Here is a 14,168-nt window from a genome sequence, read left to right as displayed (position 1 = left end):
AACACCGGTCCAAGGCAGAAAAAAAAAATATAGGAAGGGATCTCGTGCATGGGGTGCACGAGATTTGGAGAGAGAAAATTCAAACTCGTGTACCCCATACACGAGTTATTTCCCAGGAATCGTGTACCCTATACACGATTTTAATAAAAAATATAATATTTTAAAAAGTTATACCAGAGTGGTAATAAGGCAGTCAAACTATACTAGAAATGTAACTTTTCCCATAATGTGACACTTTGACCGCATTAGATAAAATTAAAAAATATTTTTTGATCATAAAATATTTCAAATCCAATACAAATATAACCAATAACAATTGCCACCACAGCTATAGCCGAGACTCATAGTGGTCCTTGGTGTGCTGATACTTTTTTTTTGCATTTAAAAATTATTAAGTCTATAATGGGGAGTGGGGAGCCCACCCTGTGGGTTCCATAAATAATGGTAGCCACATTTCTAGGTAACCATAAAGTACTCACCAAACTATGAGACAATATCTTTATTACCATTCATTCATTCATTTTCTTTCCATAAAAACCATATCCTACATTACACTAATAAACTCAATAAAGCAATAAAAATTACAATTTTCAAGATGGGAACCTTCGAATGCAAATGAAGAGAAGATGAGGAGAATATGGATGGGATATATATATAAATTTTAATATAAATAATTATCCCTAAAATATACTAGAACTCACTTCATACCTCAAAAATTAAAAATCTAAATTTGGTTTAAAAAAAATCCTCCTAGAGCTAAATTATCATTAAGTTTTTCAATTTTTATATATACAAAAGTGTAAATAAATAGCTTATAGATTACCATCAGAAGTTGCATCAAACCCTTGTCACTAAACTAACCTTCCTTGATGCTTAAATATATTATTTAATCTATATGTAATATGTTTATATGCAAAAAGAATGAGGTGTTGATCTAATAGTGTAAAATCCTATTAGATCATCTTCAAATATCATATTAGACTAAATATCAAATGTTCGATTCTTGTGACTAACACTTAGGATAAACAATAACGCATTCTAAAGAGAAAAAGTCCTTGCTCAAGTGAAAGCATAACCTTTGCTATACAAAAAAAACTTGAAAACAGACTTAATTTTATAAATGATTTATTGCCATCTTAGAAAAACGAATTACTATAAAACAAAACACCCTTACCTGCAAAGTAGACAATATTACCCCCAGCACTGCTTCCCATCAAGAAGCAGTTGCTAAAATCTGCATGGTCTCGAATCCATGGATCCGAGTTATTGAGTTCCAATGCTTGATCTCGAACCCATTTAAGAGCATCATCAGCATCATCATATGCAGCAGGAAGACGGTGTTCCGGCGAGAGTCGATAATCAACTGAGACAATAATAGCAGGTAGTTGTGCAGCTAGGGCATTACATGATTCATGAAATATAAGAGAAGAAGGGTGGTAGAGAATAAAACCACCACCGTGGAAGTAAACAATGACGGGTAGTTTAGTAGAAGGTGGCGGCGGAGGGTGAGGGAGGAAGAGGCGGAGGGAGGTGTTGGTTTTAGGGTTAAGGGGTATGTCCTTTGAAAGGGCATGGGTAGGGCTAGTAGTGGATGGAGTTGGAGATGGAGGAACTGAAGGAATGACGTAGTTTCTTGTGAGAGTTCCATCTGGGTTGAGTTTGATTTTTAGGAACTCATATGGGTCCATTTTTGAAGGTTCCATGGGTGGTGGTTCTTCTGCCATTGTTGTAGCTTCTGTTTATGAGTGTTTGTGTTTGAAAGAGTGTGAAGAGAAGGAAGTGATATATAAGAAGTGTTGATGATGATGTTTCGGCTTAGTTTTTGCTTTGACTTTTGTTTTGGCCACATAAATATATTTGACTTTTCTATGTTTATAAGTGTTGATGCTATGTATTTTTGGGGAAAGATTTTATATATAGAGGCTACTACTCTTCAGATAAGAGTTAATAATCCAATTATATGTTTGGAAACATGCTTAAATAAGATATCTTTAAAATGAGTTTATTTGAGTATTAAGTAATAATATAGTTGATGAGAGTACAGTTGGTGAGTAATGGCTGTGGGTAATAAGAGCCAAATTTTAGATAATCTTTGATAAAAGTAGACATTATTAATTATAACTCAATTTATTTAATTGTATTAATTTGGGAGACATGTCAATAAATTTATTTAGATTTATGACTTATTAAATATTTGTGATAAAATGGAGGTTGATTTTGAAATTATTTGAATATTGGATAAAAAGATATATAAAGATATCAATTTGAGAATATAGCTTTTATCAAATCCTGGATTATAAAAGTAATGTGTGCCAAAAGGGAAAATTGGATGGGGGAGAAAGTCATACTTAAAATAGCTTGTAAAATTGTTTTTTTTTTACTGGTCTTATACTTCTAGATCAATATCTTATCGGTAGTTTGTGAATTATTTGAATTTGTAGACACGTGACATATACTTTAATGATCATATTTGATTTTAATCTATTTGTACATGCTTAATATTGCAAAACTAAATTGACATGTACATAACCTTACCATAACATAAGGCTAATTAAATCCTTAATGTGTAATTTCATTAATACACATTATACCTTTCCATGGTTTTATCACAAAATTCTATTAAATATAATTAAAAGAAATAGATTATGTCTTAAAAACTAGTTGGACTATCACACTAAAAAAATAGAGATAATTTTCTTGAACTCATCAAACTCTTCGCATCATACATTTATGAACTTGTCAAAATAGTACTAGACAATTCTCATATAATTCAAAGTATACAATCAAAAGGATATCATGGATAGTAAGATGATAAAATATATCAAACAATATATTGTGGATTATAAATTTTACATGATTGTTAATGAATCATGTGATGAATCAGAAAGGAAATGACTATTTTTGAATGATTTTTTAAATTGTGCATATTAAGGACATTACAACTATGGGCGTAATCTTCATGTTTCAATCATTAATGGGAAGTAACAGTAGAGGGGAATGGAGTGAATTACAAACATTATTTCTCAAATATTATTATCATGCTTACTATGTTTATTGCCTTAATTTGTATATAGACTACAACTTGCTTTAGTTGCTACTTCAATAGAGGTTATCGTCATCTATAGGGTTTTTCAAAAGTAACTTTTTTTTGTGTCGATGTTATGTGATTCACAATGGCAAATTTCATAGACATGAAGATTTGCATGTCCAAGGATATCTACAATTACAAAACATGTTGTGAAAATAATTATTTGCATAACCTCCTTAATAGTGAGTACCTAATAAGGATTTTGAAACAGCATGCAATGTAAGTTTTGTTGACTATAAGAAAACAAGGTGCACCCAATCACACCACATAATGATGATATACAGAAAGAAAGTACCTAGAATTCAAAATGATTGAGTTTAAAAGCATTTCGATCATAACATTATTGCAATGTAATCACTTAGAAAATGTACCGTTCTAAAGAAGATTTAGCAAGAAATAATTGAAAGTCTATGCCATCTTTTTTTTTTTATCGGCAATTATTAGTATTTTGTTGTGGGTGGGACACTACACTCAACCTCCTACACCCTACCACCTAACCACCTTATATCTCCCTTTTTATTAATGGTGGGACTCAAACCCACAACCTCCTGCACTCCATTCCTTACAACCACTCTCTTCACCATCAGACCATCTTATGACTCCCAAGTCTATGCCATCTTGATATATGAACATGTATTCAAGTATATTTCCAAATAATATATCTGTTGGGAAGGGAGTACACATCTACGTCGTTCTTTTATATGTATGTTTTGAATATGTGGCTCTAAATTCATCCATATATCCTTATTTCTTTTTGTGGCCAAAATGATCTTCTTGTTTGCTAAGTTTTGTCAGACTAAAACAGCTCCTACAAGACTTGGAGGCCAATCTTCAAAGCCTTCCTCATTAAGAATGCATGGAGTAGTTTTTTATTCCTAAAGCTTTTCCTATAAAAGAAATTGTTTCAACATCATAAAACATTCAACACATCACAAGATCATTACAAGCATCACAAATTCATCAACACACACCACCTCCTTTTTCTTCATATACACACATATACTTTGTGGGTATATTTTGGTGAGAATTCTCGTTCCATTTGAGAGAGTATTTGTGAGCAAATATTGTTCTTTGTCCTCATTACTATAAGAAGATTTATTGTACTCTCCCTTTTACATAGTGGAACTTTGCTCGTGAGCGCCCTTGGTTTTTTACCTCTCACACTGAGGGGGTTTTTTCACGTTAAATCTTGTGTGTTATTTTCTTGCTCCTATACTTGCTTCTCTTTTGTTCCCAATTGATCTGATCATGTGCTTCCGCATTGCGCTCTATTCCTAACAGTATGGCACCCACTGACTTCAATTTCTAGATGGAACTTTAACAATACGAAAACAGAAATAGTATCTGAAAATTGAGTAAGACTCTTACCCATTACCAGAGATGACAGTTATGAGAAAATGCATTAAAAAACTAAAAGAGAACGATAATTATGACTTTTAATTTACATTGAAGTTATAATTTTGACCTTAAAGATACACTATAAAATATAACTATCCATGAGTCTTACTCCTGAAAACTTGTTAAAAAACAGAACAATGAAGTAAAACAAAACATGACCTAAATCAATCAAATAAAATGACAAAAAAAATGTGAAGAGAAAAACTTGTGTTTGTGTTTTGAATTTTAGACAATATTTGAAAAGGCAGAGAAGCTATTGTGGAGCATGTTAATGTTTTTAAAATCGTTGCCTTTAGTTATGTTAAAATAACATTATGTCACTATTATGCAAAAAGTAGATAATTTATGAGCAGGTACGAAACTATACAAACAAACGTAAGCCTTTTACTATACAATAATATAAATAACTATGATGCATATAGAATATTTAAATGACCGATGATCCACTTACTCTAAGATCCTAGCCATTAATTTTATGGATATCTAATAGTTTAGATCTACTTACTAATTCAAATCATTGGATTTCTCTAAAATTGATGGCTAGGATGGATTTCTCTAAAATTGATTTCTCTAAAAAACTTACTCTTGGAATAAGTGGTTCCCTCCTGTATTCAAATTACAATATTTATATAATATAAAGTTTTATGAATTTATGTAAAATATTATGACCGTATTTGTGGCCCATCAGCCACATTTTCTTGCTATTGTGATAAATCTAATGTAGTGATATTCAGGACTACAATTAAAAAAAAAGAATTAACATTGATGGGAGGTCTTCGTAAGATGCTACGACATCAGTGTCATTCAATATAAGTAAGGTAGTCAAAATTGCGTGCCGAGACATGAGATCAAATATTTTTACGTGTTCCGATGGCATAACTATGTTCGATTCCAGAATCATACTCTAGAGGAGGCAAACTTGTGAAGTCGTCATGTGGAATTGTGGAATCAGCGTTTCCACCATTCATAGGTTGCGTCGCTCCAAAGGTTTGGACCACAACCCATTTCTAGACCTGTTTTTCAACCTGGGTTAAAAAACTCTAAAATCCTACATCGAAGAGCCCATTTGAACTTTGAAAGGGGTAGAAACCTGAGAATAAATGTAATCCTAAAAACATAACAACTTACATAGTTCTAGAAATATTCTTCTTCTTCGACTTCTTTTCAACTTTGAAGCTTGAACATGTACGTGTTCTTCTTCTCTTCTCTGCCTTCTTCTTCATTGCCTTCGTCTTCTTCTTTTCTATTCTCTTCGTTTCTCTTCTCTTCTCATATGTTCCCTTCATTTTAATTTAATACTTTATGTTTTTTCTTTTTTATTACTTTATGTTTTATTTCATTTAACACGTTTTGCTTTATATTTTATTTTTTATTGATTTATGTTTTATTTCGTTTGACATTTTTTTTTTCTGTTTTGCTTTTTATTCTCTATTTTGTTATGTTTTGTTTCCTCTTCTGTTCTTTTTTATTCCTTTCTTAGTTTTATTTTTTTTTCTTTGCATGTCTTTACTTAATTTTTTATTACTAATTTTTATTGTTAATTCATATTAAATTACCATGTTGTTTTTGTCTATTTCTTCCCAATGTCTATTTTTATTGTTAATTTAAGCAAGAAGTGATTTAATATGTATAGAGAAGGTAATTCGAACTCAATCCTAACTGTTGGAGGCTTGATTGTTGCTCGTGAGTTCCAAAGTACTACTTCTAGTGTGCTTCCCATTAATGCATGTGGGAATAGAAGTGGCATAACATGGAAGCTAGGGATTGCAGTTGATGGAACCATAAAAATAAAATGTAAATATTGTCAAAAGGGTGTAACCGGAGGAGAATATAGGTTGAAACATCACCTATCTAGAACTAACAATGATGTTGAACCATGTATTGCTATGAGTGATGAATTAAAGAAGGAAATGTTATTCATTGTTGCTCGTTCACAACAAAACTTGATTAACAAGTCCAATTCTTTTTTAAGTGAGGATGAACAACCTAGAGTTGGTGAAAAGAGGAAAGAAATTAGAAACTTGTTCAGGAGGAAGAGGATTAGCACTTAAGCCACCATCAACAATATGTTTATAAGAAGGGAATCAAAGAGGAAACAAATCAAACTATTGCAAGGTGTTTTTATAACAATGTCATTCCATTTAATGTAAAAAGAGTAATGAATACTTTGAAATATTCGAGTTGATTGCGAAATGTGGCAAGGTTCGATCCTCCCTCCTACCATGAAATTAGACTTGAAGAACACAAGGCTGAGTGGAAGAAATTTGGGTGTAACATAATGACTGATGGTTGGACCGACAAGAGGAGGAAGACAATCTTTAATTTCTTAGTGCACAGCCTCAAGGGAACAATTTTCTTGTAGTTTATTGATGCATTACACATTGCAAAAATTGCTGATATGATCTTTAAGATGATCAATGTTTTTTGAATAGATAGGATGCGTTTTGAAATGGGCCATGAGGGGTGGCCTTGGCCCAACTTCATCTATAAATAGGGGGATCCCCCTTCATTCCCTTCACTTTGCTTTCTGAACTTTCTGCTCTCAATCAACTTTGTCTTCTTTCAGCTCCTTTCAGTCTTCTTCTTAGGTAACTTCCTTTCCCTTCTGCTTCCATAATCATGATCTTTATCACTGACCTAGAGTCTAGCTCTGACGAGGTGGAGGTCTTGTTCGGGCCTCCACCCAATTTCATTTCACAGTCGCCTCGTCGCAGGAATCGCTTTGCTTGGAGAAGGGCGAATGATTTGAAACTCCCAACCTTGTTGGCCTATTGGAGGGGTATAGTGTTTGGAAGGGGGTTGTAAGGATGGATCATGTAGCTTTTTTGGAGAAGTAGCGTCCGGTCTTGCATAGGGAATTCAATTTGGAGTCTGATGCTTCTTCTGGTGACATGTTGCTGATGTCGAGAACATATATTGGAAGGGCAGATAGGTTTTCGATCCCTAAGGGTTTGGATGACCCCAAGTTCTACTATTGGTGGGTTTCCGATCCCTAAGGCACTGCCAACTAATTTCCATAGGATGTGACGCCAAAGTTGTCGTGTCGACACGTGTGTCAAATTGCACCCTACTGCATGCTCCCTCCTCTGAATAACCGATTTGTCATGACCTTTATGCAGATCAGGGGGATAAGTACAACTTCTATATGCACGACTACTATACCCGAAAGTCCAGGCTAAAAATTCCTCTAGACAAGTGGTACGTGGGCATGTTGAATCATTTGCTGGTCACCCCTCCCAGGTGCATCCGAGCGCTTGGGGATTCATGAGGGCGTTCGACCTTTATTGCAAGGTGATGAAGTTCCCTTGCACGATGTGACTTTTCTTTTAGATGTTCCAGGTGACCCACAACACCAATCTGGGTGAAGAAAGGATTGGTCGTCGCAGGTGGACTCGTCTTCAATAAAAGAACGAGCATGCCTTTAACCATCCCTATGAGTTCTCCGCTAAAAACTAAAAGGCAGGGTTTTACGAAGTTGAGATCCGAGAGGTAGCCCATCAGTGGGCTTATGGCCCCTAGGAAAAGCGTCGTTTCCAGTTCTCATAGAATGGTAACCTATAGCAGAAGCTGACTAAGAATTTCAGCTATGACTTTGAATGACTCGAAGAATTGGAGATTGAGGCAACCCAATTAATGTTAGGTTGGGTTGAAAGTGGCTCTATGCTATATTGCTTTCACTTATCCAAAGGTGAACAAGCCTTTGAACGTCAGGTTGGTAGGTATTAAGTTGTTGTTCACGTATTACTTGTAAGTTTTAGTTGTGTACTTGTTTTGCTTTTCTTCTCTTTTGTAGTTGTTGTGACTGATTGTCTGGAGAGAGCCGAAGGCTGGGCCAACTCATCCACCGATCGCGGCCGGGAAAACGTGCTCAAACAAGCCGACCCTTCCTTCTTCTAGCCAATCTGGGGGAGTTCTCCTCCTCCAGCCAATCGAAGGTCAGATCTTCCACCTCCCCCGCCTGTTCCGACTGATCAAATCCAGTTGGTCCAGGAAACTCTGGTCGTTTCTGCCGTCATGGTTGCCTATCCAACGGCTAGTGCTACAATGGTCTCTCTATCCGAGTATGAGCTTTCTTATGGGTCGAGGATGGTTGTCCCTCCTCGTTCAATCCGTCACTCAATGGGGAAAGGGAAATCACCAAGTTCAGAAGGCTTGGCCTCTGGCGGGTTACTCTCTCCCTTAGATGGTTGAGATCAACTTGATGACCGACGAGGTGAAGGCTGTGTTTAACGCATCTTCTATATGTGATATGATGAGGTAAGTCCGGGCATCCTTGATCATGGCGGTGCCTATCGCCAAATACCTTGAGGGTGAATGTGAAATGCCCGAGTGGTTGGGGGCAATGCCCTAAAGGCTGTGCGAGACTGTCATTTTGCCGATCTTCCGAAACTGGAAGAGTCCTACAAGGCTGAAGTGAGGGGTTTGGAGGCCTAGATAATGGCAATCATTCTAGAATTGTCTAGCTTGACTCACCACCACAAAGAAGCCCATCGTGCTGTTTTGGATGCCCAATGTGAACTGGTGGGTTCTCAGGGCAAGCTGGCCGACATCATGGAGAACCATGAGGAAGCTAAGGGTGAGATCCGCTAGCTTAATGGCAAGTTGAGATTGTCGGAGGAGTGAGGGCATGCTGATCAAGATTCTCGCAACCAAGCTCAAGGGGAGGTTGCCCGGTTGACTTAGGAGGTGGCTGCCCTCAAACTAGAAAATGATGGGCTAGTTGAGGAGCGAGATACTATCTCCGGTCTTGGGCAGATGTTGTTTACATTGCCTGGGACATTGTCTTTGCTCAGGTCAGCTTGGTGCATTTGGATACAGACTGGTCTTGGACGCAAATTGACGCCTATGTCTAGGTCGAGGAATTGCTAATGGATGAGGGTGGCAACATTATCAAGCTTTCGGTTCCGGGGAAAGGGAGAGGCATGAGTGCCTTGTAATAGTTTATGACCTTGTATCTCTAATTTTTATAAGAATTTGCTTTTCCTTTAATCCAAGTTGTACTATTTCTTCCTCAATTTCTTTAAAGTATAACTTGAACAAGTAATCCATTAACCGAAACTAGTATGTTAATAATAACTTGAAATTGAAGATAATTATAACCAAAATTGGTTTTTAAATTAATTGTCTAAGACTAAAGAACCTTAATTTGAGACCGCGATTAATAAAACATTCAAAGTTGTGAACTTGGTCGGGAGTAATCCAATGAGATCAGATATAAATGTGATGTCTTCGATTTAAAGATAAGCATGTCCGAAATTGATTTGACTAGTCGAGCTTGAGCTAGTTAACCTTAGTCGGGCACAACATTAATCAGTAATATGGCCAAGGTAACTTTGATCAGAACTAGTGATATCTGGAACAACTAAATCATGATTGTGAACAAGTGACCTTGATCGAAAAATATCGAAAGAATTTTGAAGAGATAGCCTTGGCCGGTAGCAGTGGTAACTTGAACACCTCAATTTGGATTTGGACCAGTTGAATTATCTGGATGAAAATTACTTTTGTGATGGAAGACATTGATCAGAACTAGCCTTATATGACTTGCCATTTTAACACTAATGTAAACAATAACCTGCATAAGGTGAGCCCGATCAAAAGTAACTTGGCGCAACTTTAGTCCTGACTAGAAACTAGAATGATAAAAATAGTCAGAATGACTAAAGTTATTCAGGTTGATCACAGTTGGACATAGTTATTGGGATGCTTTAAACCTGAGCTTAGGTAGGTGGAATAACTTGAATATGAAACCATCCAAGGGGGACTTGGGCCACGCCTTAGGTGGTTGGATTAGACTACTGTCAAAGGGGGTCATGGGCCAGACAAAAACTTGATAAGGCAAATTGCAAGAACACAATTATGTCATCAAGTAATAAAATATCGATCCCACGAGGACTGGAAAATTCTTTTAATTATAACAATTCATTTATACTTAACTCAAATAGGAATTAAAAGTGAATATAGAACAATCGACAAGAATAATTATGAAAATAGTAAAAAGGGATTGAAATCTAATTTAGGAAGAGTTCTCAGGATAAAGGTTACCGCATTTACACTCGCAAATCATTGTTTTACTCCATTGAAGTCGAACCTATTCTCGTGGTACGGTTATCAATCAAATCCTTTACTTAGATTTTTCTATCCAATCGCTTCGTAGTAACCCAAGGTGAATTCTAGAAACTTCCGAGAATCCTAATACTAATCCCGTGAATTATGATTCTAGTTTGAATAACTGAATGGTCGGATAGTTAGGTTCACCTGTCGGTCCTTCCCTAATGTATCAAAAAGGTGTAATTTGTTGGCCAGACAACTCACACGAATAAAACTCAGTTTAATGATTCAAATCACAACACTCAATGAAATAGAAGTAAGAACAAGTGTTAATTGAATATAAAAGGGCATAGCCCCAATCCTAGAAACTAAGGGAATTACTCACTCGTGATGGAGAAGAGAATACCAAATTCTAAATTAGAGAATTGTGATGTAAAGTGTAAAGTGTTTTTTTTTTTTCCTTCAGGGAGAACCCTCATTTATCCTAATTACAAAATATTGGGCTAAACACAACAAAACAAATCTAAAAAATAGGAACATAATATAATCCATCCAATTGGTCTTTGCATAGCCTCAACATTGAATTCCATCTTCTTGCTCCCAATTTCTACTCTTTTTGGCTTTAATCCATCCAAATGTACAATATAGCCAAAAACACCCACTTAACCCGAACAAAGAGAAATAAAAGCTAAAAATAATCATAAAGTCATAATTATGTTCTAAAATGCAAATTAAATGCAATGCAAAATGTAGCATAAATGCACACTCATCAGCCATGTTGTGAAGCCCCGATTTTCGATTACTTGACTTATTTGAGTCGCCACTACATTTTATGGTTAAAAATGTAGAAAAATATTTTAAGCCCAATCATATTGAGCTTTTGGATTGTGATATCCAGGTTCGGGAGTCAATTATGGATCGAGGAAGGTATTAGCACCTCGTCCGCTCATAATTAAACGGTACCATTACTAATTGTATGATTTAAATAACTTAATTTATTTAAAATTTAATTTGTATAAAACAAAATATTTTTATTATTTTATTTTTAAGTCTAACAAGGTTAATTGCTCCTACGTATCTCTAAACATTTTAGAAAATCAAGACTACGTAGAAACTAATGTCTACATCGCATCCCATTTTAGAAAGATTTGAAAATAATTATAATAAATTTTTTTGGTTTTTTGTTATTAATTTAGGAATTAATCGAGTGAAAAGAAGCGTCGTAATGCGGCCGTTCAAGGATGATATGAGGACAAGAAGTGTTACCATGACCAGCCTCCATCCTTTGATTAATCTAAAAAAAAGTTGTAAATTTTTTATAAACTTTGTTAATGTTATGAAATCATTTTTGACGCAAATAGTATTATTATTAAGGACATCTTTATTCTAAATATTATTTTTTATTTTTTTATTTAATTAGAGAAATAAAAATATATTCAACTAGTTAATAAAAAATAAGAGAAATAAAAAAAGTTAATTGATTATTAACTCTATTAAGTTATTCTTGTCCTTTTTGTTACAGTATTTACACAAATAAAAACAAGTAATATTTAATGAAAAAAATTATTTAGCATTAGGGTTTAGGGTTTAGGAGATGGTCTGAGCTTACTCTTGAGAGGTATGATAAAGATAGATGTAAACGAAGGACGCATGTCAGTGTACTTCTGGAATTTGGAGTGAAAATAGTGAACCCAAAGACGCAGGTCGGTGTACTGCCAGAATTTGGATGCCACTAGGTTAAGGAACAAGAATGGAGGTCGTTATACTACTAGAACTTGGAGTGAAAATGGTGAAATCAAAAACGCAGGTCGCTGTACTGCCAAAATTTGGAGACACTGGGTTAAGGACCAAGAACACAGGTCAATGTACTATTGGAACTTGGAATGAAAAGGGTGAAACCAAAGACACATGTTAGCGTATTGCTAGAACCAAGAACGTAGTTCCGTGTACTATCGGAACTTTGCATGAAAATGATGAAATCAAAGACGTAGATCAGTGTACTGCCGAAATTTGGATGAAACCAAAGACGCAGGTCAGTGTGCTGCCGGAATTTGGATGACACAAGGTTAAGGATCAAGAACGCAGGTGGTTGATGTACTGCTGGAACTTAGAGTGAAAAGGGGTGAAACCAAAGACGTAGGTCAGTGTACTGCCGGAATTTGAATGACACAAGGTTAAGGACCAAGAACGCAAGTTGGTGTACTGCTGAAACTTGGAGTGAAAGGGGTGAAACCAAAGACGCAGGTCGGTATACTGTCAGAATTTGAATGACACTAGCTATTTTGAATTTTTGATGTCATGCTTATGTTGTTTCATTTTTGTATGGATGCAAATGCATGTTATGAGATGCTCATGTTCAATATTTCTATAATTTTTTGACACGGATTGAGTTGTAATTAAATTCATCACCATTGCTCTGTCACATCCTCAAGATTTGGTTGTAGATTGATGTTTGCAGAGAACAAAGTTGTTTGTTCATGCTAGAAGACGCGATTAACTTTGTCTTTAAGTGGAAAAGTATTTTTTCTCTTTTCAAATATTAATCAGGCCCGCATGTGTCTAAATAAATACACCTGTGTTTGGTTTTTTTGTGTGGGTTATGGGTGGAGTGGTGGGAGTTGGTTTTAAATAACAACACATGTTAGATCACCACTATACAATCATTGACCATCCAAAAAAATTGCCCCAATATTGATTTAATTTTTGGTCTTCCAAAAATTTGCCCCAATATTGATTTATTGACTTGTGCTCTTAAGAGACATTTCCTTTTTTCTTTTTCTTTCGTCCCTGAGTTGTGCTTAGATCGCCTTTTCGGGTTTTCGACCTAATGGGATTTATTCATTTCTTTAAGAGTGTTTGTGTATTGATCATGCTATGCATAGATTTGGTTTTTAGAAAAAATGTTTTGAATTTGTTTTGGAGTCAGTTATTTGGTACCTTTGGTGTGTATCTGAAACAGTTCGAATATCAATGACGACTTTTTGGGCTTGTAACATGGTCTGGTTAGGGGTTTGCAAGAAAGAAAAGGATATAAGGATCAAATGATGTGTTTCCCGCCCCCAACTTTCTTCATATTCTCCATAATTCTATTTCCAACATCTCCTATATTTCAATCATGGATATGATTTCCATTCCTTTTGGAAAAGGAAAGTTTTGTAACCATTCTAGTTTATGATTTTTTTTATTAGCCCTAAGTTTTGCCTAAGGTTTTACTGAAACTCTTAGCGGGCGCTTTTCATAATCCAGTTGATCCGTTTTTTGATCTTTTGAGGATTTGTTGGAAAACTACCCTTTCCCCGGTTTATTGGTGTTTTCAAAGGTGTTGTATTTTTTTTAATAAGCTTCTTTCATATTGTCTCGGCTCAAAAGGGTGACTAGGGATATCTCCATTAGTGTTTGGAATAACAAAGAAGCCTTGTGTCATCAACCTGGCCGGTCTAAGGGTACACACTGTTTGTTATTTTTTTACATCATCCTCCTAAAAGAGTGCACGAAAGTATGGAAAAATGCATGATCAACACACAAACTTCTTTTTTGTTTTTGGTGTTTTCTTTTTGTTTTTTTAAAGACCTCTCAAGCATAATACTTCTTTACGACATCTGATTTTACCGAAAAAGGTAGATCGTTTCCG

At 35.4% G+C, this 14,168-nt stretch overlaps 1 protein-coding gene across 1 annotated transcript in view; it reads right to left on the bottom strand.

Moving 5' to 3' along the window:
• The window catches only part of LOC109357702 (probable carboxylesterase 8), a 3,861-nt gene extending 2,092 nt beyond the window's left edge, over positions 1–1,769 (bottom strand). Inside the window, exon 1 of the mRNA XM_019601717.1 lies at positions 1,175–1,769. Coding sequence (XP_019457262.1) covers positions 1,175–1,724 — 550 coding nt within the window. The 5' untranslated portion in view covers positions 1,725–1,769. The remainder of the gene's footprint in view (positions 1–1,174) is intronic.

The sequence above is a fragment of the Lupinus angustifolius genome, chromosome LG10 (genome assembly GCF_001865875.1).
Source record: "Lupinus angustifolius cultivar Tanjil chromosome LG10, LupAngTanjil_v1.0, whole genome shotgun sequence".
Classification (NCBI taxonomy): Eukaryota; Viridiplantae; Streptophyta; class Magnoliopsida; order Fabales; family Fabaceae; genus Lupinus; species Lupinus angustifolius.
The sequence above is the reverse complement of the archived record's forward strand: the minus strand, read 5'-3'. Positions and strand labels throughout refer to the sequence as shown.